The 26,634-nt window shown below is 42.3% G+C and overlaps 1 protein-coding gene across 2 annotated transcripts in view; it reads left to right on the forward strand.

Annotated features, from left to right (window-relative positions):
* LRP11 (LDL receptor related protein 11) overlaps positions 1–26,634 on the forward strand; it is a 45,664-nt gene that overhangs the window by 8,690 nt on the left and 10,340 nt on the right. Inside the window, exons 3-5 of one of the 2 annotated variants that reach the window (XM_080805306.1) lie at positions 13,192–13,399; positions 17,308–17,433; positions 18,784–18,990. In XM_080805306.1, the coding sequence (XP_080661432.1) occupies positions 13,192–13,399; positions 17,308–17,433; positions 18,784–18,990 (541 nt within the window). The remainder of the gene's footprint in view (positions 1–13,191; positions 13,400–17,307; positions 17,434–18,783; positions 18,991–26,634) is intronic. The other variant, XM_080805307.1, reaches the window with a different exon arrangement.

Below are 26,634 nucleotides of genomic sequence, written 5' to 3' on the forward strand. Positions count from 1 at the left end.
CCCACCCCTCACACCCTGCCTCTTGCAACTACCCATCTATTCTCTGTATATATGAGCTCAAGTTCTTTGTTTAGATCCCACATCTAAGTGAGATCATACAGCCTTTGTTTTTCTCTGTGTGAGTTATTTCACTGAGCATGATACCCTCAAGGTCCATCCATGTTGTCATAAATGGCAAAATTCCTTTTTATGGCTGAGTATATATATCTATATATCTATATCTATATCTATCTATATATATATATATATACACACATACATACACACACCCCATTTTTCTTTATCCAGTCATCCATCAGTGGACAATTAGTTTGTTTCTTTGTCCTGGCTATTGTAAATAATGCTGCAATGAACATGGGGGAGTGCATGTATCTTTTCAAGTTAGAGTTTTGTTTTCTTTAAAGAAATACCCAGACATGGAATTGAGGGATCAACACAGGTTACCTTGAGTTGTGAGGCAAGTGGCTTCTTATTAACTATATCAGGATCCTTCCTAGATAGAAGTATTTCCTGGCTGAACCACTTTAGTTGGAGGAGGTGGAAAAAGTCTGCATCGGTCAGCTGGGGCTGCCGTAACAAACTAGCACAGACTGGACGGCTTCACCAACAGAAAGTTCTCAGTGTTCTGGAGGCTGGAAGTTCAAGATCCAAGAGTCAGCAGGGCTGGTTTCTTCTAAGGCCTCGCAGTTGGCTGTCAGCTACTTCCTATGTCTTCACAGGGTCTTCCCTCTGTGGGAAAGCACTGATTTATATTCTTTTAGAACAAAAACAATAATCTGCTGATCCTTCAAGACTAATTTATGTCCATTATTTACTCAAGGATCATACAGTCTTTGACTTGCCTGGACCCTTGATCAGCATCTTACCCAGCCTCATCCATCTAGGAGCCCCTTCCAGTGGTTGTCTACTCTCTGCCTGGTATTTCTGGAGGTGAAAGCTCACTACTTCACATCACGTCCTATAACAGCTTTCATCACCTCTAATTATTAGGCCAACAGGATGTGCCTCCTATTACTTCTGTGTACTGAGCTAGATCTTCTCTTTGGAAAAGCATTCAACACATCCTTTTATTCTGTGTATCAACCACTTAAGTTTAAAAAAAAAATGAGGGGCTCTTGGGTGGTTCAGTCAGTTAAGCGCCCACCTTTGGCTCAGGTCATGATCCCAGGGTTCTAGGATCGAGTCCTACATCAGGCTTCTTACTCAGCAGGAGCCTGCTTCTCCCTCTCCACCCCACTGATGCTCTCTTCTTGTTATCTCTGTCTCTCTCTCTCAAATAAATAAATAAAATCTTTAAAAAAGAAAAAGAATGTCGAGGCTTCTGGATGGCTCAGTCAGTTAAGTGTCTGCCTTTGGCTCAGGTCATGATCCTGGGGTCCTGGGATTGAGTCTCCCATTGGGCTCCCCACTCAGCAGGAAGCCTGTTTCTCCCTCTCCCTCTGCCCTTCCCCTGCTTGTGCTGTTTCTCTTCCTCTCTCAAAAAAAAAAAAAAAAAAAAAAAAAACCTTAAAAAAAAAATCTGACACCCTTATGAAGCCCATATGTAAACTGTGGTTCTTCCTGACAGACCTCCTGTGATCCAGACATTGTCTCTACTTCTACTAATGAAGCTTAATTTACATAAACTATTTTAGTAGCTGCTTCACACAATAGATTCAGGTTGAGTTTTCCATTAGCAGAATTACCTAAAACCTGCTTCATCTTTCTGCACGGACTACTGCCCTGATGGCCTCTTCATCCTGTATTTGTATAATTGATTCCTTGAACCCAAATGCAGGACCTTAAGTTTATTCTTTTTACGTCTCAGCCTTTTGGTTTTCATCTACAACAGAAATAATTTTGAAAATTGAGAGTCATCCAGCATTTATTATCCTTCGATACATTGTGTCAGCTGCAAAATTAATGTATCTTTATTTAATCTTTGAGAACCAAGGTAGTTCAGGAAAGGTAGACAGACAAGCCATCGATCATACCACTAGAGAGTTCCCTTGAGATGGACACTGACTGGTAATTGGCACTTCTGGTACATATTCGCTCAAGCAGCTATAAATCTGCCTCCATTATCATCTAGCTTTGGGTATTTGCTACTAAAAGCTTTATTCTGTAAGCAATGAATTGCATATATGAGTGCTGAATAAAAATAATGCTGATGATTCAGTATTTAATTTATTGAAGATATTTATAAAGGCCTAACAAAATTAGGCATTTCACATGGGCTTTTACGTCTGACTGCTCTGCCATCAAGACAGAAATATGGACCAACTCCCCAGCCAAGTATATAATGTACTGGCAGATAGATCTAGAGTTATACAACCATGATCTAAGTGACAGAGTCTGCAGTAAGAGAGCCATTTGCTACCAGACTGTGACTGTCTCATAATGGCGTACGCTCAAGAATGCTCCCGAAGTAAACTGTCGTCTGACTGTGACTTCATCATAATAAAACTGTCATTGATTAAGCTACGCACTCAATGTCAGGCCTTTTGGACCCCTCTGCCATCCTCAGCACAGCCTCCCAAGCAGGCACATCCCCATCTTGTAGATTAAAATTATAATAAAACATTGTTAAAGACTTTGAAGTAGCAAGAGATTACTGAGTAGCTTTTAAGGAAATGCTGGGGCTGGAGGAGCAGGTCCTTCAAGGTTAGCATTTAGAGATTATAGAAAACAGACTTGCAAATGAGTCTTGTCCTGAGAAATACAAATAGATTTTTCATGTAGAGATGCAATTGATTTCCGCCCTGTGGAAAAGTGGATTTCAAACATGACATTTTAACCCCTGTAGGTATTAATCTATTAATCCAGGCATGTCGGTGCCTAATAGGTACTAACAGGAAACTTGTTTCAGCTTTGCATCTCTTAGCAACTTCATTAAAGCATTCTTGGGTGTTTATAACTGTCTGTTCTTCAAATTCTCCTTAGTTTTTTGTTTGTTTAAAAATTTTATTTTTATGAGAGAGAGAGCAAGCAAGTAGGGGGGAGGAACAGAGGGAGAGGGACAAGCAGACTCTGCTCTGAGTGAACAGCCCAACACGGGCTCTATCCCAGGACCCTGAGATCATGACCTGAGCTGAAATCAAGAGTCGCATGCTTAACCCGCTGAGCTGCCCAGACGCCCCTCAGATTCTTCTTTGAATCTATGGAATGTCTTATTGGTTTTCTCTTTAATTAATGAATTAAATAAAATCTTTTTTTTTTTAGATTTTATTTATTTATTTGACAGACAGAAATCACAAGCAGACAGAGAGGCAGGCAGAGAGAGAGGGGGAAGCAGGCTCCCTGCTGAGCAGAGAGCCCGATGTGGGGCTGGATCCCAGGACCCTGGGATCATGACCTGAGCTGAAGGCAGAGGCTTAACCCACTGAACCACCCAGGTGCCCCAAATAAAATCTTTGACTCATGTTCATATTAGATTTGTCTGAGAGTCATAGTTTTAACATTTTGAGAATTTTCTTTTAAAGGAAATTAACATCCTTCAGCCACCATCTCACCGATCCCTTTCACTTGGGCGGCCTGATTTTTTACCCCCAAATTTCCTTTTTTGTTTTTTTAAGTTTATTTATGTTATTTATTGATTTCTACATCCAATGTGGGGCTTCAACTCACCACCCTGAGACCAAGAGTTGGTGTTCTTCCAAATGAGCCAGCCAGCTGTCCCTACAACCCCAAATTTCTGACAGGAAAATTGGGACTGTCAAGTCAGGTGTGGGTTTTTTGGGTTTTTTGTTTTTGTTTTTGTTTTTTTCTGAGAATGGGATCCAGTTTACTGGAATGTTACTGCAGTCCTCTGTCCAGCTGCAAAATAGGGCTCACTTGGAAGGTTGTTGGGAATGGGGTGAGAGCAGTTATAGGCTAGCACAGTAAAGCAAGTAAGCTAAAACCCAACGTGGGATACTCTTGTTCTTCTGCTCCTTGACCGTCCCCACCCCTCAGGAGCACTCACTGATCAGGCCCTCCACTGAGAACACAATGTCTGCTCAAGATTCTCTCTCCCTCTCCCTCCCCGCTCTGCCCCTCCCCCTGCTCCTGCGCAGAGAAAAACCAGAGCAAACAGGAACATGGCTCCTTCTTGATAAAATCCAAGTTGGATAAAATCCAAGACACCAAGAGGTGTCCCTATTAGTTTCATTTTTAAACCACCCCCAAATAGATAAAAATGGTATCTTATAGGGGTGCCTGTGTAGTTTAGTCAGTTAAGCCTCTCTCTTTTTTTTTTTTTTAAGATTTTATTTATTTATTTGAGAGAGAGAAGGAGAGAGTACAAGCAGGGGGAGGGGTGGAGGAAGAGGGAGAAGCAGGCCCCCCACTGAGCAAGGAGCCTGATGCAGGGCTCAATCCCAGGACCCCAGGACCATGACCTGAGCCAAAGGCAGACAGACACATAACCAACCGAGCCACTCAGGCACCCCCAAGCCTCTGACTCTTGACTTCGGCTCAGGTCACCATCTCAGGGTTGTGAGATTGAGCCCCATGTGGATCTCCACACTCAGCAGGGAATCTGCTTGAGATTCTCTCCCTCTGCCCCTCCCCTCCAATAGATCTTTTTATAAAAATGGTATTTTATAATTCAGCCTTTGAGAAGAGGTTTCCGGGAAAGGAACATAAATAGAAACAATAGTTGACTTTTTTGACATAGGACAAGAGAGCACAAAATAACTGTTGGATTTCACATTGCACTGTCTCCTTGTAGAGGAACCATTTTGTCACTTACTCCTCCTCAGATTTCCCAGGATGTAATTTGGGTCAATTCTGAAAATGCTCACAAAAGGAACAAATCTTTACATGGTTAGGAGATGACTTAAAAACCTACTGAGAGACTTTAGAAAAATTTAGTGAGCAGGATTTTCAGGGTAGCCTGCTTGTTTAACTAAGACACAAGATTCCAGAGAACCTACCATGGTCTTTGAAGATTAAACACTAACTGTATCTGTTGTCTTCTGTTTTCTACACATCTTCATTGATAACAGGCCAGAGAAATACATAAAATCTGTAATATCACGACAGAATTTATAACAATAATGGGAGATTCCTGTAGAAGTATTTTCAGAAGTACTTTTAGAAGGAACAGTGAGCTGAAGAGGGGTTTTACTGACAGAAGGGTCCTGTCTCCCTTCTCTCCTTCCTCCCTCCTTCCTCCCTTTATTCCTTTCTTGATGTTTTTTCCCTTCCTCTCCCAAAGCTTAGAATTGTGCTTATACTTACTGGAATTCTAATAATACTTTAGTAATTGGTTTCTTAGCTAATCTTTCCAAAAGCGTTCTTCTAGTCCCCAAATCTGTTTCATCCTTCCAAGCACAATGGGTAGAACAACATTGCTCAGGGCTCTGAACTCATACAGATACTACAAAGTGCCCTTGAATGTTGTCTGACAATTTCTTTGCACCTCATCAGAGGAGAAACTAGGTACACAAAACCTATTATTATTTCTCAGTTATTGAACAATTTCCTGTCTTCATAAAAACAAATTGAAAATCATTTCATTAAAAGTTATCCCAGACATTCTAGGCCTTTGGTTGGGGGAGAGAAGGCTGTTTCTAAATTTAAAAAAAAAAAAGAAGAAGAAGAAGAACAAGAGAAAAGTGGTAATTGGGTACCTGAGAAAGTTTCATATCACACTTAACCTATTTCCTTCCTCCTTCAAGTGCGTCAATTCATCATAAATGTAAGAGAGCAAACAGATAAGAACTGTAACAGAGCACCTACTTTGCTATGGTTTTTGAACCCTAGCTCTACCGCTTCCTGTCTGTGAGACAGATGGTTTAAGCCATTTGTAAGATGAGAATAAGAGGAGCCCTCCTCTCAAGGCATTATTATTGAGGTTAAACAGGGTCGCGTAGGTAAGGCCCCTGGAGCTGTGAGCCACACACAATAAACATTCAAACATCATGATATTCTATTTATTATGAGATCATTTTCCCCTTGATGGTATTCACACAATTCTTTTTTTTTTTTTTAAAGATCTTATTTATTTATTAGACAGAGATCATAAGTAGGCAGAGAGGCAGGCAGAGGGAGAAGGGGAAGCAGGCTCCCAGGACGCTGGGATCATGACCCGAGTTGAAGGCAGAGGCTTAACCCACTGAGCCACCCAGGTGCCCCTATTCACACAATTCTTGATAGCCTTGTCTTACACCTGGGCAAGAGTATGTTGCTGTGTGGGTCATGTTCTTCTAGAGATTCTCCCAAGGAAGCCCAAACCGCAAAGACTCCCTCCACCCGCTCACCGGTACACAAAAGGACTTTAACAGGGAACAAAACCGCAAATGGCTAGAGTCAACCAAAAGGACTTTAAGAAGGAACAATTTTGACACTGAGAAAGCCAGAGGGTTTAGGTGTTTCCTGGGTATGAGAGCAAAAGCAGAAGGAGAAGAGAAGTGAAATATATCACACCCCACAGTACTGGACCAAGGGTGAACTGCCTCAAACCGTCACCCCCATCCTTGGACTCAGCCCTTCCATTCACCCAAAGCTTTGAATAAAGGACAAAAAGTAATGGCAACCCACAGGGCATTTTCAGGACAAAGAAGATTCCCAGAGCTACAAATTTCCTAAGTAACACCTGGAGATAAGCTGGTGCACATGAATGAATAGTCTATTATGGTTTTGAGGATTTCTTCAAAAATGAAGGGTGTAGACGGGAGAAAAATCCAGCAAATTCTAGAACTCACAGCTCCAGTTGAGCGTGCCAGGTAGGGTAATAATTCGTGGCTGCTGTATTTCAATGTTAACTATGAGCTTAAATGTAGCCTACCCCTCACTTTTAGGTATAAATTCTTTTTACACAATACTCAAGACCTTGAATATTTAATTGCATTTTTTTTCTTTAAGAAAATTACTTATAAAGAAATGTTGAAAAATAATCTCCCTGGGGGCGGGAGGTACATAATTCATGAGAAATAAATCTGAGTAAATTGAATTAGGAAAGATCTATTCCAGTAAGGGCAGAAGCTTTGAAGTTCTTTGCCTGTTCAGAAACAAACACACAACTTCTCAGATAGTAAATCGGCAGCACTGTAGGCTTCCAGAATCACATGAGACTGCAATCTATCTATGCTTCTGGTCAGATGGGGCTTCAACCTGATTTACTGTCTGCTTTTCTTAGACCATTACAGCTGACCAGTCTGTATATAAACTGTGCCTGGGTTCTTTCTAAGAAACGGTTCTTGGAATAAGGACCTTGGAAGGCCTTACTCTGCTGACCAGGAGGTTGGATTCTGGAACCGCTGTGCATATGGAATTTGGAATCAAATGACCTGGACTCAAACCCAGTTTTGCCAATTCCCTAGCAGGGTGAACTTGGGAAAAATACTTCATTCTTTAAGCCTTAGCTTCCTCAGTTCTAAAGAGGAAAATACCACTTGATAGAGTTTCAGTAAGGGGTCAAAGTAGGAAAATGCAAATAAAGCACTTAACATACCACAGAGCATAACATGAGCAGTCCAGGAGAAGTCACTATTATAGTGAATTCTAAACATCATGGGATTTAAATACTGGTCTCTTTTGACCGATAGTTTAGCTGAACTACAAACAGAATAGATTTACTCACTTGTATATAAACAAGAAAGTATGAGGTCCTCTTCTAGGCAAGGGGCAAGGGTGTAAGGCACTGGGAAAAATTTGTAGGGCCTAGTGCCCTTGACACCAGTTGAGGAGATTAGACGCATACCTAAATAACTATCACACCAAGTAGAAAGGGCAGGGCTGTAAAAGGATGTAGATAAAGTGCTACTAGAATCCGGAGAAGGAGAGATTACAATCTGGTTGGGGGAAGTCAGAGACTTCACAGATGGGCGCCCTGTGGTATGTATCTCTGTAATCTTAATATTCTGACAAACAGGACTTATAAAATTATATTGACTTGAACTTTTCAGATTGCAAAAATCCACATTCTATAGTGCAAAAATTTTGGACATGCCGGTTAGCATTCAAAGTCAATGTGTATCCTATGAGTATGGTGACCTAGGGCCATGTAATCAGAATCCATTGAAAATGAGAATCAGGTTTGGCTTTGCCCAGCAGACAAGTTGGCCATTTGCCCAGTGGTCTGTATAGTAACATAACATACTTTTACTTTTTAAGTAATAATACAGAGAAATTTACATTATTTATATTTACATATGAATTTATATACATTCATAAATTTATTTATGATTTATAATTTTATTATATTGTTATATCATATACTTTTTTATATATTATATACTATATTATATATATTAAATATGATTCATAATTATGTATTTATAATTTATAAATTTTATTTATGTATAGATTTATATTATATTATTAAATAATATTATTTCTAAGAAATAATACAGAGATGAGTGCCTGGCTGGTAGAACATGAACTCTTGATCTTGGGGTTGTAAATTTGAGCCCCATGTTGGGTATAGGGATTACTTAAAAAAAGAAAAAAGAGGGGCACCTGGGTGGCTCAATTAGTTGAGCTTTCTACTCTTGGTTTTGATTTAGGTCATGATCTCAGGGTTGTGAGGTCAAGCCCCGCGGCGGGCTCCTCACTCAGCAAGGGGTCTGCTGAGATTCTCTCTCCCGCTCTGTCCTTCCCGCTGCTCTTGCTCTCTCTCTCTCTCTCTCTCACTAAAATAAAGAAAAATAAATAATACAAAGAGATCTTGTGTACACTTTACCTACTTACCCACATCTTGCCAAACCAAGATATCAATATTAATCTTCCCTAGTTTAGGAAGGAGAGAAGGGCAGTAGGAGAAGAAACAAGAAAGAAGCAGTACTAATCTTTTGTCTGTAGAAACTCTGCTTTATGGCCAGGTGTCAAGAACATTGGCTCATGTTCTCAGGGAATATTATCCTGCTCTTGGTTCAAACAATGAGAACATTGGTCTTATTCTCTTTCTCCTATATGTATTTTTACCCTAACATTTAGAAAATGTTTGTAAAATACTTTAAATCCTTTCCAATATCATATAAATATGAGAAGATGTCTGGAAGGATTACCTGGGGGCTTGAAGGGAAAATATCCATCTCACTGTTCTAAATATTCTAAATATGTGATTTCAAGGAAAGACACCCTTTGTTAGCTAAATGAGTAATGAGGGTGGAGGAGGGGATATTAATCTGAATAGATCTAAACTTAAGCTCACCCAGGACTTTGAATGTTATCACCAGGGTCTGGATCTGGACCAGCGTTTCCGACATCAGAAACGAGGTGCCTAGGAAGGCAGAGAGAGACATCCAAAGCCCAGATGATCCTTGGCCTCTTCGACAGGGGATGCTCTCCTTCCAGCCCCAGCATTGAAAAGAGGGTTCCCAAACAACCTCCAGGTCCTCAGATTTTCAGTTTGATACTAGTGTGTTAAATGTTGATATCCAAGGGGCTCGGGCACAGGCCTGGGTGATGATAGGGCCCACAAAGATGGCCCATCTGGATCCCTTGCTTCAGGGTCTCCCTGGTGTCTTTAAATCTGCATTCCCTTCACCTCCAGCTCACTCCTACGGCCCCAGTCAGGGTCGCCCTGACCTTACAAATGTCATTCTGTTCAATCCTACAGTCTACCCTCTCCTCTCATGTACCTAGGCAGCAAAGCCCTCTTCTGTTGGCTTTCTGCAGGCTTAGGTCTTCTCTGCACTTGGGCAGACCAGCTGGGACAGCTTCTCTCCCTTGCAGCAACTTACTCGAGGCTGCAGGGCTCAGTGTGGTCATCATCAGCCCATGTACCCTTATGTCCCAGGAAGCTATAAGTAGTGGTCTCACCTGTTACATTGCTGCCCCCCAGCAAGGCCTCCCTGATTCTGAGCCAGAGCCCAAGAGAGTGAGAGTCCAGTACCTGCACCAGCCTTACCACCGCCTGCCCCTTGCAGTCATTGGGTCCCCTTGGTTCAGCCTTACACTCCTGCAGCCACAGGGAGAAGTCACAACTGACATTTACCTTAGAGTCATGTGTGCAGAGATGGGAGGAGAAGTTTCCAGAAGAAAGAGATGCTGGGCCCCAATCCCACTGGAGTGCAAATCTCGACCACTGCAATGACTCAGGCTAGAGACAGGGTGGGCTCAGACCAGAATGGGCTCAGAGCAAGATGGTGACAGTGAACATGATCAGAAGTGGTTAAATTTGGGTTTTTTTTTTTAATTCTGGATTTTTTAAAAAGTATTTATTTAGAGAAAGCATGTAATTGGGGGTTCAGCAGAAGTAGAGGGAGAGAACCCCAAGCAGACTCTGCACTGAGCATAGAGGCCACTGGGGTGCTTGGTCTCATGACCCTGAGATCATGACCTGAGCCAAAAATCAAAAGTCTGACGCCCAGCTGACTGAGCCATTCAGGCGCCCCTGGATGTGTTTTTAAAGTAAGGCCAACAGGGACACCTGAGTGGCTCAGTGGGTTAAGCCTCTGCCTTCGGCTCAGGTCATGATCTCAGGGTCCTGGGATCAAGCCCTGCATCAGGCTCTCTGCTCAGCGCCTGCTTCCCGCTCCCCCCACCCCCACCACTGCCTGCCTGTCTGTGTACTTGTGATCTCTGTCAAATAAATAAATAAAATCTTTAAAGTAGAGCCAGTAGGATTTCCTGATGGATTGGATATGGGATGTGAAAGACAACAGGGGTTCAATTCGACCCTGCGGTCTCAAACCACAGTTCTTTTCTCATTTTAAATCCCACTTATCTGAATCTCTGCTGTTCTCAGACATCGCAGCACCCTCTTATTCCCGAGGATCAGTGTCCCACTCCAGACTGCAATTATCTTGTCATCTTCAGCTTTCTCTCTGCGTGCCCCTCAGGTAGTGTTTTAGGTATCACAGAAGTGACCCCTGTTTGATATTCTCTTAGCGTAGCTGGGCCTGAAAATCACGTAACCATGTGGCAGTGAACACTGCTTAACTTCTCTTTGAAATAAACCACAAAGGACCAGTGGCCTTCTTTGCCAGCTGTCCAGCTTACAGCTTTTTCGAGGAGAGTGATGGGACCGCTTATAACCAGTTTTACACCTGGAGGTCTCAACTCTGTCACCGTCTCAGTGAGTGACAGTCACATTATTGAGATTTCATTTCCCTGTCTATAAAAACTGGATGGCTCAGCTTGAGATGAGAACTAATCAAGGGAGATAATGGATATATTTAAGTATTTACTATATCTCAAGATCTTTTGATATATAATTCTATGTAAGCCCTATATTAAGCTCTTTTTACATAGCTATCTCATTTGATCCTTATAAAGTAGGTGCCATTATTACTTCATATCACAGATGAAGAAACTGAGGCTTAAGTAGGTTACGTGACTTGAGCAAGGTCACACAGGTGGCACATGGTGGACCTGGCCAATCCAGCTCTGTTGGATGCCAGACTCCACTCTTAACCACTTCACTCACATTTCCTCTGGTGTCATCGGTGTGTCGTCTGGGTGTGCCTGTTACACACAGATGCCCAGATCCATCCCTCACTCAGACCCTCTGAGTCAGACTCTGAGGCTGGGCTGGGAAATCTGTGCTTAACCAGAGCTCCAGGTGACTAATTCCTGAAAGGCCTGAAACATGGCAACGACTGTATCTCCTTCCATTGCCTCTGAGTAATGGTAATGCCTTCTGCTCCTGTGTGTATATAGTCCTGACAAAGCCTCAAGGCCAGGGTCATGTGCAGGAACCTCAATTCTAGGATTTCATGAATACAAACCCCATCGGATAGTTCTCAAGGGGCAGCAACTCTCTGTGCCTTCAAGAGCGTTAATGCATTACCCTGTAATAAACCGGGTAATGGTCAGGATTCATTTGTAGCCACTCTCCAGACTAGTTCATTTAAGCAGAAAGGGATTTCTCCTAGAAAAATAGGATATTAAACCATTATAATATCTTTGGCAGGGCTGAAAAAAATGGTAGCTGGATTGAGCATCCAAACATGACTCCCGAAATCACAGCTGAGCCTCAGAAGCGATTGCCATTGCCATGAGCAGGAGGCTGCTTGAAAAGTGGCATGAGCGGGGTGCCTGGGTGGCTCAGTGGGTTAAAGCCTCTGCCTTCGGCTCGGGTCATGATCCCGGAGTCCTGGGATCGAGCCCCGCATGGGGCTCTCTGCACAGCGGGGAGCCTGCTTCCTCCTCTCTCTCTGCCTGCCTGCCTCTCTGCCTACTTGTGATCTGTCTGTCAAATAAATAAAATATTTAAAAAAAAAAAAAAAGAAAGAAAAGTGGCATGAGGGGCATGGAGGATCAAGGGACCCTGGGTTTTGGAAGTGAGCAGAAGTGAAGTCCCTGGGGGTGACCAGCAAGGAACAGTTGGGGGAACTCAGACACAGAAATAGAAGCCAGGGATGTAAGGAGCTCCAGAACCCGGTAGTGGCCAACATTATAAAACACAGTAAGAGGGCCAGTGGACAGGGAGCTGGTGGGAGGCAAGGCTAGCAAGTACTGTTGACCTTGACAACCTGGTGACCTTTGCTAGATCTGTTAGTGAGCTCTACCAGCAGTTTCAGGGGTTTGGTGAGGAAAGAAACCAGATGGGTGGAATAAAGGACAAATGGAAAAGGAATGAATGGAAGCAGAAGTACAGCATGAACAAGGTTTAGAAAAGGTACGTTGAAATGGAAAGGAGATATGATTTATGGCTAGAGATGATCTTGGAGTGTAGGGTTTTTTATTTGCTATTGTTTGTTTTAGGTCAAGAGAAACTTGAGCATAGTGATAGCAGAGCCATTTGAAAGAGAAGTTACTTAATGGGTCAGTGTTCTGAAGGTCACAGAGGGAAGGGGTCAGGGCCTCGATGGAGGATTGGCCTGGAGTGCAGGAGCAACAGCTCATCTTGCGGCTGGAGGAAAGGAGGTGACAACAGGTACAGATACAGGTGCATTCCCAGCATGGGGGGAGTGCAGGAGCCATACTCATGGCCGAAATTACGTTCCAGATTTTCTTCTCAAAGCAGATGAGGTCATCTGCTGAGAAGGAAGACACCAGCCACTGAGTGTGGAGCTTGGAGGAGTTAGAGGTTTGGAAGAGCAGCTGCTAAGGACAGGTGAAGGGTTGTCAGTCAAGGATAGTATCAGCCCAGATAAAATTGAGCATTGTGAATTCCAAGTGGGGCAAACTGCCAAAATAACATGTGATTTAGTATTTCACATCCTTGGACCAGGAGTGGAGAGGCGAGTCACAGGACTACTCCAAGGCTAGTGGGGGCTGCTGGACTCCATGCCTTTCTCTCTTTACTGAATGTGCTCTTTCCTGTTCGGGTGTCAGGTGCCTCAGTCAGGAACCCTCAAGCTGTCCCACTTACAAGAGGGAACATACACCTTTCAGCTCACGGTGATGGACACCGCCGGGCAGAGAAGCTCCGACAACGTCTCAGTGACAGTGCTCCCGGTGGCCTTCTCCACGGGAGGTGAGAGGAAGGTCCTTCCCTTGCATTCACAGTGGCCAACCGACACCAGCTCTTCATGGAAGGATGGTATTACACTGGCATTTGATATTCTGACTGCATTTCATGGGCTCTTCCCTTCTTTTTTTTTTTTTTTTTAAGCAGACTCCATGCCCAGCATGGAGCTCAACCCAGGGCTTGAACTCACACACGGAGATCAAGACCTGAGATGAGATCCAGAGTCGGTCGCTTAACCAATAGAGCCACCCAGGCACCCCTCTTCCATTCTATTTTTGGTTGTTGTTAAATAAGAGACTCCTCTAAAGCTGTGACAAAAATAAGCTCCATTACATTTGGGGCTTCGTGGCACTGCTAGGTTGGGGTAGTGGAGGCTCCGGGGATAAGAGTAGACTGTGCGAACCACAGGGCCCTCTAGATTCATCTTACCTGACTTGCTTTCACAAAAGACAATCATATGGTTTTTCCCAGAGAGAATCTTGCTTAAATGTGAGCAGTCTGTATGATATGTATGTTCAGAGAGTGCAGCTAAGAAGCATATTTAAAACAAATTAAAATTAAAGATTTTAATCGTCCTTTTAAATTGTGTATGTCAACTTAAAAGGACTATTTAAAGTTTTTCATGGACACATTAGACAGATACACTAATAATATAGCTTTACATATATGTGATGGGTCTCACACTCTGTTGCACAACATAAACTCGCTCTTCTCATTTATCTATGTTTCTTACTTTCCCCAACATCTATGTTTCTAAGATTAGCTCATCAAGTTTAAGAAATATATGTATGGAACTTGAGAGCATTAAAGAAGAGGTATTGCAGAGGGAAACCCCCCACAACTCCCTACTGGAGAAATGCACAGATAAGTGTGTATCTGAGGGTCTTGTCCTTTGGTCCACAGCTACTCTCGGTGTCTGCAGGAACACGGGGTGCGTGGGGCTGTGCTAGGCCCTGGGCGGATGGAGGCGTGCTCCATAGACCTGGCCCCAGACCCTCCCCCACGTAGTGAGCGTTCATGGTCACTAGTCACGGCTCTAGTAAACCCACAGCGTGTCTTTGCCATCCCTGATTACTCAGTAATTAGATGGTAATCAAGCCAGCAGTTGGAATAGGGGTAAAAAGATTGGAAAATGACTGTATGTCACCAATCTTGTCTTCCGTCCCACATAGGTCAGTATGCATACTGGAAACAAAGCAAGATTTTAGAATCCTGAGAACTTGGCAGCCTTAATCATTTGCCTTCCACAGGGACAGAGAGCACAAGTAGCATCCTGAATCTGGCTGGCTGACTCCCTGTCCAGCCCAGGTTCCAGTGTCCCTGGAGGAAGGAGGGTGACTGCCTGGGGACTGGCATGGCACCAAGCTCCTAGCCACTGCCGCCCTCTGAAGCCATGATGGCAAGTACGAGGAGCGTCCGGGTCAGGAATCCGAGCCAGCCCGGATGCCAGCCAGGTCACTGACTTAGCGCAGCCACAAAGGAGAGCTCGACAATTACTCAGAATGTTTTTGAGGGGCACCTGGCTGGCTCAGTTGGAAGACTGTGTGACTCAATCTCGGAGTCATGGGTTTGAGCTCCACATTGGGTGGAGCGATTACTTAAAAAAATAAATAAATAAATAAACTCTGAAAAATGAAAACATTTTTGGGTAACTTGGCATGCTAGGCTTGCAGTAGGGCCATTGGAAACACAGCCTCAGCTCTGGCCACTCACTCCCTGTGGAGGACCACGGAACCCAGATGCTATCATTCTGGGATCCAGGGTCACCTGCATAGAGAGCAAGTCAAGATCTCACAGGAGGAAGGCAGGAATACCCTGCTCTCCCTACAGAAGTTGGAAAGGGATTGCTTCTGTACAACCAAGGTGCCTGGGAGGGAGAAAGGGATATAAGCACAGGTCCCAGGCGATGACCAGTGCTGCACCAGCCTGGCATTTGCCTGACTTATTTGCTCAGACCAATTTCCCAGGGCTCCAAAGATAAATTACCAGTTGTCCATTTCTGGCCTTTCTCCGAGATGATAATAAAATGTATTTGAAGTGGCAGAAAGTTACATGAATCACTTTTGATTACTGAAAGGCCACTTGAATATAGGTCTTATGTATGTAACTTTATATAGAAAATAAAAAAGAATGGCTGTGTTATTAACTGCTATCCTGGAATTGCTCTCCCGCTAGACTGAAGTGACATACTATGAACTAAAGTGAAAAAACACCACATAGAGACACCGAAAACCTGAGTGGGGATAGAGAGGTGTTTCTCTCCCCTCTGTTATATATGTAGTGGCCTGGCAGTTAATAATCCAGTTGTAATGGTAACCAAGGATGCACCTTCTGGGGGAAACAGACAAGCATGTACCCCTGCTTATGTGATAATAATGTGATTGACTTTGGATATAGAGGTTTGTTGCCAAGCCAACAAACACCTCCAGTATGATCTAGATTAATGGTCTCCAAAGAGGATCCCCCAGGGATAGACATCTTTAGGATGGAAAAAAAGACACCTGAATTTATATTTTTAGTAATTTTTAATCTTCTCCTTTAAATTTTTAGTATTTTTATAATGTGTTTAATATGTTAGTATAGTAGTATATGAATATTATTTCTAGATGGAGATGTGCATTTACTAATATGTATAATACATAATACTGTATGTATTGATCAGATGGGCGGTCAAAAAAAATTAGAGACCACTAATCTAGAAATGAATAGATAAGTTACAAATACCTATCTATCTCCCAAACTACAAATGAATAAGTAAAACCTTGAGATATTTGGGATTTTCATGTCATCATCTTAACAATGTGAGCAGTAGCTATATCCTGCTTGGTATTCAGGGTAACCTAGTTCCCCTTCACTTTTTCTCTAAGCTCCTTTCCTGGAACAGAAGGAATTTCCCCCTTCTGGGCCGAAATCCTTGATCATAACTGAAGCTCTTTGCTTCCTTTTCATTCTCAGGAGCTTCTACACCATTTCTTCTCTTCTTCCTTCTGGGTCAAGGTATTTTTAAACTGCCTTGTACCCAGAGTACAAGAGTACCCAGACTCCTTTCCCAGGCCCTAATTTAACTGCCTTCCAAAGGAATATGTATCCAGGATTTCACCTGGGCTCAACCATTTGTTTCAGTAGAATATCATCATCTACTACGCTCCCATGTCCTGAGAGAATTGTCTAGCTTCTCCTGTACCCGGGAAATTATGAAGTTCCATTAGAGCTACTTCTAGCCTGATAACCTTTAGTCTGCGTTAACCAGAGTAAAAGTTGTCCTGCAGTTGTTGTATAGCTAAGTCTGGCAAAGTTGGCTTAATCTGGAGTGGGGGAATGTCTTCCAAGAAAATACAGGTAACTCCCATGAATCACACTGTAGATTAAAAACTCCTAACAGCTCCAAAAGGGAGGCAATTTTTTGGAGACCACTTGTCCTTATTTAAGGAAAACAAATTTGTACCAGCTAGTAACTAAAGATCTTGATTATTCTTGAGAGCACCAAGGATATATGATAGTCAACAAACAGGGTTCAATAGTAGAAAGTTAATCTCAGCAAAATTATTACTTAGGAAACAAGACGAGACATAGCATGTGTAAAATGGTGTCTCTAATTAAGCTGGCTAGGTAAGAGCATTGGGAGGCCCACAGAGATGATGGGATGAACGAAGGAATGCAGAGGGAGAGCCGGGAGGGAGCAAAGCCAGGGCTGTCTGGAGAAACCCAGAGCGGCTACTCCTCTGCTTGCACCTCTTAGGCACTGTTGCCTAGAGAATGGCGCTGAGGCAAGAGCCCATGGTGGTGCCTCAGAACATAGCCAGGAAGTCAAGGAGATACCCTTCACTATCTAGACACCTGTTGCTCCAGCTCACATTATTACGTGTCTCCCCATTATTTGCATCTCTAGACCCCAAAGCATTTCACTGTACATTTAGTCTTTGTGAATCAAAACACAGAACATGGTGAAGTGCTGACTGTTCCCACATTCCTGTAAACAGGATGCCTGAAGGTTTGCTCACGCTACCACTTCTTTTGTGACGATGGCTGTTGCATTGACATCACACTGGCTTGCGATGGAGTGGAGCAGTGTCCTGATGGGTCTGATGAGGCTTTCTGCCAAAATTGTGAGTCAGCTGCATGGCCTTTTCAGGCAGCGGGGGAGAAGGGATGTCTGTATTCTTATAATAAAATGCAAACTCACTATTGCTCTTTTTCTACCCAGTTTCAGGTATAACTTCATGTGAATAAGCTAGGCCTTAAATTAAGTGAGCAATTAGTAGGAGTCTTGATCTGGGTTCTAAATGTCAAACTTTTTATATTGCTTACCTTTTTCAAAAATTGCTTTCAATTTTCTAAAAGATTCTTCCCCATCCTAAAAAAGCTGTGTAGAATATGGTTTTTAGGGGCACCTGTGTGGCTCAGTCATTAAGTGTTTGCCTTCGGCTCAGGTCATGATCCCAGGGTGCTAGGATCGAGCCCCACATCAGGTACCCTGCTCAGCAGGAAGCCTCCTTCTCCCTCTCCCACTCCCCCTGCTTGTGTTTCCTCTCTCACTGTATCTCTTTCTCTGTCAAATAAATAAATAAATAAAATCTTTAAAAAAAAGATTATGGTTTTTAAAAAAACTAAGGTGAGTTGGGATGCCTGGGTGGCTCAGGGGGTTAAGCCTCTGCCTTTAGCTCAGGCCATGATCTCAGGGTCCTGGGATCGAGCCCTGCATCGGGCTCTGTGCTCAGCAGGAAACCTGCTTCCCCCTGTCTCTCTGCCTGCCTCTCTGCCTACTTGTGATCTCTGTCTATCAAATAAATAAATAAAATATTTTTTAAAAAACTGAAGTGAGTTAGGATTTTGTTTTAATAAATTTTTTTGAAAATTTACGGTGTACTGGGTGTGCCTAAGTCAGGACTATAAACCCATCTTATAATGTCATCTACCTACACAAAGGGACACCACAAGAAAGAAGGAAACTTCAGAAAGTATAATGAAGGTGCTGGTTTGAAGAAGGATGTAGAATCTCAAAACCTTAGATTTAAGCTTTGTTTTTGTCGATATATGGGTGACATTTAGAAAGTCAATTATTGGAAGAGAAGAGAAAACAATTTACCCATTGGAGAGAGAGAAGTTTTTTATGGGGCTCTGACATGCCTTAGATGATTATTATTCCCAAATAACCATGACTAAATCTACAGCAAATTTAGGGTTTGTTTGTTTTTTTAAGATTTATTTATTTATTTATTTGAGAGAAAGAGAGAGGAAGGAGGAGGTGCAGAGGGAGAAGGAGGTAAGTAGACTCCCCACTGAGCTCAGAGCCCAACATGGGCTCTATCATATGACCTTGAGATCGTGACCTGAGCTAAAACCAAGAGTTGCCCACTTAACCAACTGGGCCACCCAGGCGCCCCCACCAAATTTAGTGGTTTTACTTAGTGTAGAAAAGAAACCCAACAACCAACAGTAGCTCTTCCATGTTCCAGTGAGCCTTGACCGGAAGACGGTGACCCACACAGCAACTGCCCAGCCTAGAACCACAGGACCAAGCAAAGATGCAGCAGGAAGCTCCTTCTTGGAAAAGTCCCTGAAAGTCCCCGTCCAAAACCAGCCACCAGCGTTATCAAACACGGAAAAGAGGAATCATTCCATGTTTGGGGGACCAGAGAGTCAAACCAGTCCTGTGATACCAGGTAAGGACCAGAGCAGGTGCTCCACAAACTGCCTTATTTTCTACAGTGACACTTGGCTTCAAAATTCAGGTTATATTTGGGGCACCTGGGTGGCTCAGTCAGTTAAGCCGCTGCCTTCAGCTCAGGTCATGGTCCCAGGGTTCTGGGATCGAGTCCCACATCGGGTTCCTTGCTCAGTGGGGAACCTGCTTCTCTCTCTGCCTCTGCCTGCCACTCTGCCTACTTGTGCTCCCTCTCTCTCTCTCTTTGACAAATGAATAAATAAAATCTTTTTAAAAATTAAGGTTATATTTGATGAGTGTTTAGGAAATACAAGAAAGAAGAGAGTTAAAATGAAGAATTTGGCCAAAAGGAAAAAAAATCTATTTGCACTGGTTATTTATAGTAAGGAACACCTACTAAATACATTCATACATTCATGCATACTCCGGAGAGACCAGCACATTTATTAGTAAATAAGCTAGAATTAGGAAATTTCAACACCTGTATTAAGGAAACAAATGCCCTAAGTGTTAAATTTTAGGTTATTTTGAGATGAAACAGCATAACCCCTATGCATCCATGTAATTCCTCTTCACACTAAGCAAGTGAATGTGACAAAAATATGTCACATGGAAATGGTTGCATGTGCCAGCAATTCAGTATTTTGTCCCCAATTTAATTAAATCTGTAATTTTTTGTATTTTCTAATAAGACTAATAAGAATTTTAAATATATTCACACCACTGAAGGATTAGCATTCTGTCATCTTAAATTTAGTTTTGCACGTTTGTATTTGTTGATGACATAGACAGAAATATAGAAGATCACATTTCTGTACGCATTTGTAAATGTCTTCTCAGTACTCCCAATTCTGCCTACATTATATGGAAATAATCCGTCACTATTTTAAGAACTTCTTGATGAAAATTTTTTGTTTGTTGCAGATGATGCAAATAATAAAAAAGGAAAATGACTTAAAATACCACCCTTTACTAAAAACAACTTTTAATATTTTGGGATATTTCTTTCCAATCTTTTGTTTATCTACTATTTGTTTACTTATTTATTTGGGGGGCACTTCTAATTTTATTTTATTTTTTCAATATTCCGAGATTCATTTTTTATGCATAAGAGCATCTACACAAAACTTTCCACTTTGGGCTTAGATTTAGGTGCTCTCGGTGCCCCTGCTTTGGGTCTCTCCCTTGTTGGTACTGCCACCTGCTGGGCAAATCAGTCAGTCCAGCCACGCCTTGTAGTGCCTTTTCCCAGAATGGAAGGTATGAATGGAGAAGACACCCCCCCCACCCCCCGACCCCCAACCTCGAGGCCAGACTCAGGGGAGACTTGTGCTCTGGGCAGCAGGGAAGCGCTGAAGAGCTGGTGGATAGGACAGAGGAGTTCTCACAGGGTCTTTGTGGTAGAGAGGCTCACGTGGGCGTGAGTGGATTAGCTGAAGACAGAGAGGAGACCAAAGACCATGTCTCCTTAATTTGGGTCTAGTCTTGGCTTGGCCTTTAGAACCTTGAGCAAGCTGCTTCATACTCTGGGCCTGTTTCCTCACCAGTCAGTAAGTGATTTCAAGCAGACAACTTCTAAGCCCCCATAGCCTGAGAGAGCTTCGGGAATGATCCACAGCCTGATGCTTGTGCTGGTATCCAGGCCAGAGTGCTCCCCGATCCCAGTGCTGTCTCCTGGGCACTGAGCACTCAGCCTCAGAATTTCTTTGAAATTTCTTTGAAAACAGTGCTCCAGGCTACACCACCATTGGATGGGAACCGGCACTCAGTTTGAAAAGAATTTGCAGTCTCTGTGTTGTCCTTTTTGATAATAAGCCTCTGACTTTGGTTATAAAGATGTAAGGAATGGAGTTTCACAGATGCAGAGAGATTAAATGTCCAGTTACTATGTTATATTATACATTATATTATAATATAATAACATATTTATAATATGTATTGTTCTTCCTAAGTAATACATATTTACTGTAGAAAATTTGAAAACTACAGAAAAATATAAAGAAAAAATTAAAACCATCTAGCAAAATTCACCATTAACATTTTGTTACATTTTTTCTGGTCACTTCAATTTATGCACATACGTACACACTTTTTTTTTAAAGATTTTATTTATTCATTTCTCAGAGAGATAGAGCACAAGTAAGGGAACAGGAGGCAGAGGGAGAGGGAGAAGCAGGCTTTCCTACCAAGCAAGGAGCCTGATGCGGGGCTCGAACCCAAGACCCTGGGATCACGATCTGAGCTGAAGGCAGCCGCTTAACCCACTGAGCCACCCAGATGCCCCATATGCACATTTATTCACTTTTTTAAATATAATTAATACACAATGTTCTAGTTTCAGGTGCACAATAGAGTGATTCAACAATTCTCTGCATTACTCAGTGCTCCTCATGATAAGTGTGCTCTCAATCCCCTTCACCTATTTCACTGGAACTCCTAGACACTTCTCCTCTGCCAACCACCAGTTTGTTCTCTGTATTTAAGAATATGGTTTTTTGGCTTTGTTTCCTTTTTTCCTTTGTTTTGTTTCTTAATTTCAACGCGTGAAATCCTGTGGTATTTTTCTTTTTCTGTCTGACTTATTTCACCTAGCCTAATACCCTTTAGGTCCATCCACAGCATTGCAAATGACAAGATTTCACTCTTTTTTATGGCTGAGTAATATTCCATTGTATATAAATACCACCTCTTTTTTATCCATTCAGCTACAGAGGGGCTCTTGGGCTGCTTCCATATCTTGGCTGTTGTAAATAATGCTGTTGTAAACAAAGGGGCTCGTGTATCTTTTTAAATTAGTGTTCTGTTTTCTTTGGGTATATACCCCTGTCGTGGAATTACTAGATCATATGGTAATTCTGTTTTTAATTTTTTGAGGTAACTCCATGTTGTTTTCCATAGTGATTTTACCAGCTCACATTGCCACCAACAGTATACAAAGATTCTTTTTTCCCCACATCCTCGTCAACACTTGTATTGCTTGTTTTTTGTGTTCAGTTTTTTGTGTTTAGGTGGGCGAGAGCTCGTTGTGGTTTTGATTTGCATTTCCCTGATGGTTAGTGGTGTTGAGCATCTTTTCATGTGTCTGTTGGCTATTTATATATCTTCTTTGGAAAAATGTCTTTTTAGATCTTCTGCCCATTTTTAATCAGGTTGTTTTTGTTTCTTTGTGGGGGTTTTTTTGGTGTTAGCTTTATTAAGTTCTTTATATATTTCGGATGTTAACCCTTTACTGGACATATCATTTGCAAATATCGTCTCCCATTCAGTAGGTTGCCTTGTCATTTTACTGATGGTTTCATTTGCTGTGCAAAAGTTTTTTACTTTGATGTAGTCCCAATACTTTAATTTTGTTTTTGTCTCCCTTGCCTGAGGAGACATATCTAGAAAAATGTTTCTACAGCTGACATTAAAGAAATCACTGCCTATGTTTTCTTCTAGGGGTTTTATGGTTTCAGATCTCACATTTAGGTCCTTAATCCTTTTTGAGTTTGTTTTTGTGTGTGGTGTTAGAAAGTGGTCCAGTTTCATTCTTTTGTATGTGTCTGTCCAGTTCTTCCAACACCATTTATTGAAAAGACTATCTTTCCCCGTTGTATATTCTTTCTTCCTTTGACCATACAGTTGTGGCTTTAGTTTTTGATTTTCTATCCTCTTCCATTGATTTATGTGTCTTTTTTTGTGCCAGTACCATACTGTTTTGATTGTTACAGCTTTGTAATATATCTTGAAATCTAGGATTGTGATACCTCCAGCTTTGTTCTTCTTTCTCAAGATTGCTTTTGCAATCCTACAACATTGGGATTTTTTTGTGGTTCCATATAAATTTTAGGATTATTTGTTCTAGTTTTGTGAAAAATGCTATTGGTATTTTGGTAGGGATTGCCTTAAATCTGGATTGCTTTAGGTAGTATAGACATTTTCACAATATTGGTTCTTCCAATCCATGAACATGGAATGTTTTTCGATTTGTTTGTGTCATCAGTTTCTTTCATCAGCATTTTATAATTTTCAGACAAATCTTTCACCTCCTAGATTAAGTTTATTCCTAGATATTTTATTCTTATTGGTTCAATTGTAAATAGGATTTTAAATTTTTTTTCTTTCTTCTATTTCATTATTAATGTATAGAAATGCAACAGATTTCTGTATATTAATTTTGTATCCCACAAATTTACTGAATTCATTTATCAGTTCTGGTAGTTGGTTTGTGGGTTTTTTTTGGACATTTATTCACTTTTAACAAAATTAGGAACATGTTATGTTTACAAAACTTTTATTTTTCTCAGGAGTATATTTGTGTGTTATTACATATCCATCAAAAACAAAAACTTTTTTAAGAAACAAATGCCCCAAAAAACCGATTCATAAATACAGAGAACAAACTGATGGGTGTTAGAGGGTAGGTGGGTTGGAATGGGTGAAGAAAGAAAACACAGTATTTGAAAAGTCCAGGGTGGAGAAAGTAGGAAGAGAAGGACAGAACATTGCAAATGTTTGAAAGGGCTCTCTCAACACGCGGTTTGTTGAGACGGCAACTATCTCCTCCCTCCCCTCCCTAAGACCTCCACACTAGCGTCCCCAGCCTCTGATTTCATGCAAGGTAAGTTATCCTCTACCCAGCATAACGTAAATAGATTTTAAAATGCACCACTGTTGGCAACCTGTGCCTGGGTTTTTCAAGGATCATCAGCTAGTATGATACAAATGGACAAGTTAAATTTTCTGCCACTTCCTTCCCCATGGACATGTTGTGAGGATAAAAGAAACTTAATTCATTGAAGGTATGTTAAAGATAAACTAGGATTAATAGTGATAATGTAGTACAGAAAGTGATGAAATGCAGTTTTTCCTGTGTCACATTAGCAAAGTGAAAAAATATAATTACTGTACAAAGCTCAGAGAAACAAGACTCATGCACTTTGAGTGGGATTAGAATTAGTACAGTCACGGGTGCCTGGGTGGCAGCTTCCATGAAACCACCAATTCTTGGTTTTGGTTTCTGCTCCGGTGGTGATCTCAGGGCCCTGAGATCAAGCCCTGCCAGGGCTCCCCTCTCAGTGGGGAATCTGCTTAAGACTCTCTCTCTCTCTCCCTCTGCCCCTTCCCTCTGCGAGCGCTTGCTCTAAAATAAATAAATCTTTTTTAAAAATTTAGTACAATCTTCTAGAGGGCAGGTTCTGAAGCATTAAATCTGCATGTGGCCTGATTCAATTATCTCACAATTGGGAATTTCTGGGGCCTGGGTGGCTCATTCGTTAAGCATCTGCCTTCAGCTCAGGTCATGATCTCAGGGTCCTGGGATGGGGCTCTGCATCAGACTCCCTGCTCAGTGGGAAGCCTGCTTCTCCCTCTTCCACTCCCTCTGCTTTTTCCCTCTCTCGCTTTCTCTCTCTCTGTCAAATAAATAAAATCTTAAAAAAAAAAAAAAGATTTCTCCTAAGCATGTTACTAAGGATGAAACCAAGGATGTGTGCAAACACTGGGTTAGGCGGGGAACGCCTGCTGTGTGCCCTGCGCTGGGGTAGGGGCTGCACAGCGTCCTGGTGCCACCTGTGCTCAGCACACAGAGGCTCAACGGCTGGATTGTTAGCCGTGCCTGCGTCTGCAGAGCCTGTCCCCTGGGTGCTCAGGTCTTCTCTCTGGCCCAGCTGGAGGAAAGAAATCTGCCCCCCAGCACTGCAGAGTGCTAGAAAAGTGGTGGATCCACGTTTACAGTAAGTCCAATTTTTTTGAAACTGGAGGATTCCTGTCCAGCCCAGCAAGTCAGCCAGATTCCCTAAGGATCCAGATGGGGGCGCCTGGGTGGCTCAGTTGTTAAGCGTCTGCCTTCAGCTGGGGTCATGATCCCAGCGTCCTGGGATCCAGCCCCAAATCAGCTACCTGCTCAGCGGGAAGCCTGCTTCTCCCTCACCCTCTCCCTCTGCCCCTGCTTGTGTTCCCTCTCTCGCTGTGTTTCTTTCTGTCAAATAAATAAATATAATCTTAAATTTAAAAAAAAAAAAAAAAAGGATCCAGAGGGAGCACAGACTTGGGGGAATGCGCAGTTTCTGTAGGGTCACATGGGGCTCGGCCTGCACTTTCTCACATTCCCCTCCCCCAAATGTGCCAAAGCCTCACCCTTCAGCTTCTTTCTGGCGGTAGCTTCAGGGAGCAACTGTGACCTTTGATTTATTGCGGGACTTGTTTTATCCAGAGAGGATATCCTTATAAATGGTATTCAAAGGGTTTTTTTTTCATGTACGGTGTATTTTTTGAGGGTATTTCATCTTTTCATTATGCTGGACTGTCTCTTTTCTTATTGAGAAAACATCCTGAAACTATGAAACAACATTTCTGGTAAGGTAGTTTGAATTTGTTGGAGCCTGATAAACAGCATAGCTGAATAGCCTGTTAGGCTCCAAGAATATCAGCTGTTTTCGGAAATGGACAGATCTTATCCTAGAACGATCCAGAACATTTCCTGAAGAGAGCCCCCTCTTCCCGACTTTGCAGCATGCAGTGTGCTCTGCCAGTGAAAAGTGACAAAGAACAATTCTGTTGTCTGTGTTAGTTGGCAGGTGGTCGCAGGAAGCCATAGAACATTCTGGAATGTAAGCCCATATTGTAGTCACTTTTCCAGCTGGTATTTCCACCTTCCTTCCAGAACATGCCTGCATGTTCTATGGTGACTGAAAATGAAATTAAAACAACTCATATCCAGCTTCCAACTCCTTCTGTGAAAGCAAGGCTATGCCTGTACGTGTAACACAAAAGGTCATTCAGAAAAGGGAAAAATCATTTCCTAAGACATTAACTTTTCTAAAAGGGTTATTAGAAAATTTATTTACAGAAGCAAATGCCATCTTTGTCTTGTTTGTTCTGATTTGCCACTCTCGTTAGAGCCTACCGCAGGACACGTGGAAGTGAAGTGTTTCTCTCGGGTGTTACATACGTTGGCGTCTAGGAAAAGTGAATCAGTCTGGGAAATGACGGTGAATTCCTCCCTGAAGTGTAGAAAACAGAAAATTACATTTCAAATACCGACTTGGGCAGGACAAATCCCCTGAAAATTCTAGTCTGTGACAATTGTGTCTTCTTAAGTCTCCTGTGTGTACTGCCCTCTCCCTAATGCCCGATCCCTCCCACCTTCTATAGCACTGGCTTTCTCTCCCCAAGGAGTGAGGGCAGCTAAGAAAATACTCTTCACCATTGGCAACTGAAGATGCAGAATGAATTTTTCTAGTTTTCCACATGAACCCATCTCCAAGGCAAGATCCCCTTTCTAAGTACAATTAACCTCTTTCTCCGCTGCATCCTTAATAGGCCTTTGTCTCAGACTTACTAAGGAAATACTTACATTTGTGGTTTTTGCCTAGGGATTTTGATTTGCCTAGATAGGAGTAAATAAATATAGTCTCAACTCTCAAGTTCTTGGATCTGTGGCTCTGAGAGCAGTGTGGCCGAGTAGAAATGCTCCAGCTCTGGACCAGTCCTGGGTTCTAATTCCAGCACCACGAGTTACTAGGATCCAGGGAACTAACTGCTCTCAACCCGCCTGTGAGAGGACAATAGGATCTTCTCACAGTGTTGCTACAAGGATTGCATGAGACATTGTATGTAAACATAATCTAGTCTCTCAGTAGCTATTCGTGCCTGACGAATT

Source organism: Martes martes (genome assembly GCF_963455335.1).
Source record: "Martes martes genome assembly, chromosome: 6".
Taxonomy (NCBI): Eukaryota; Metazoa; Chordata; class Mammalia; order Carnivora; family Mustelidae; genus Martes; species Martes martes.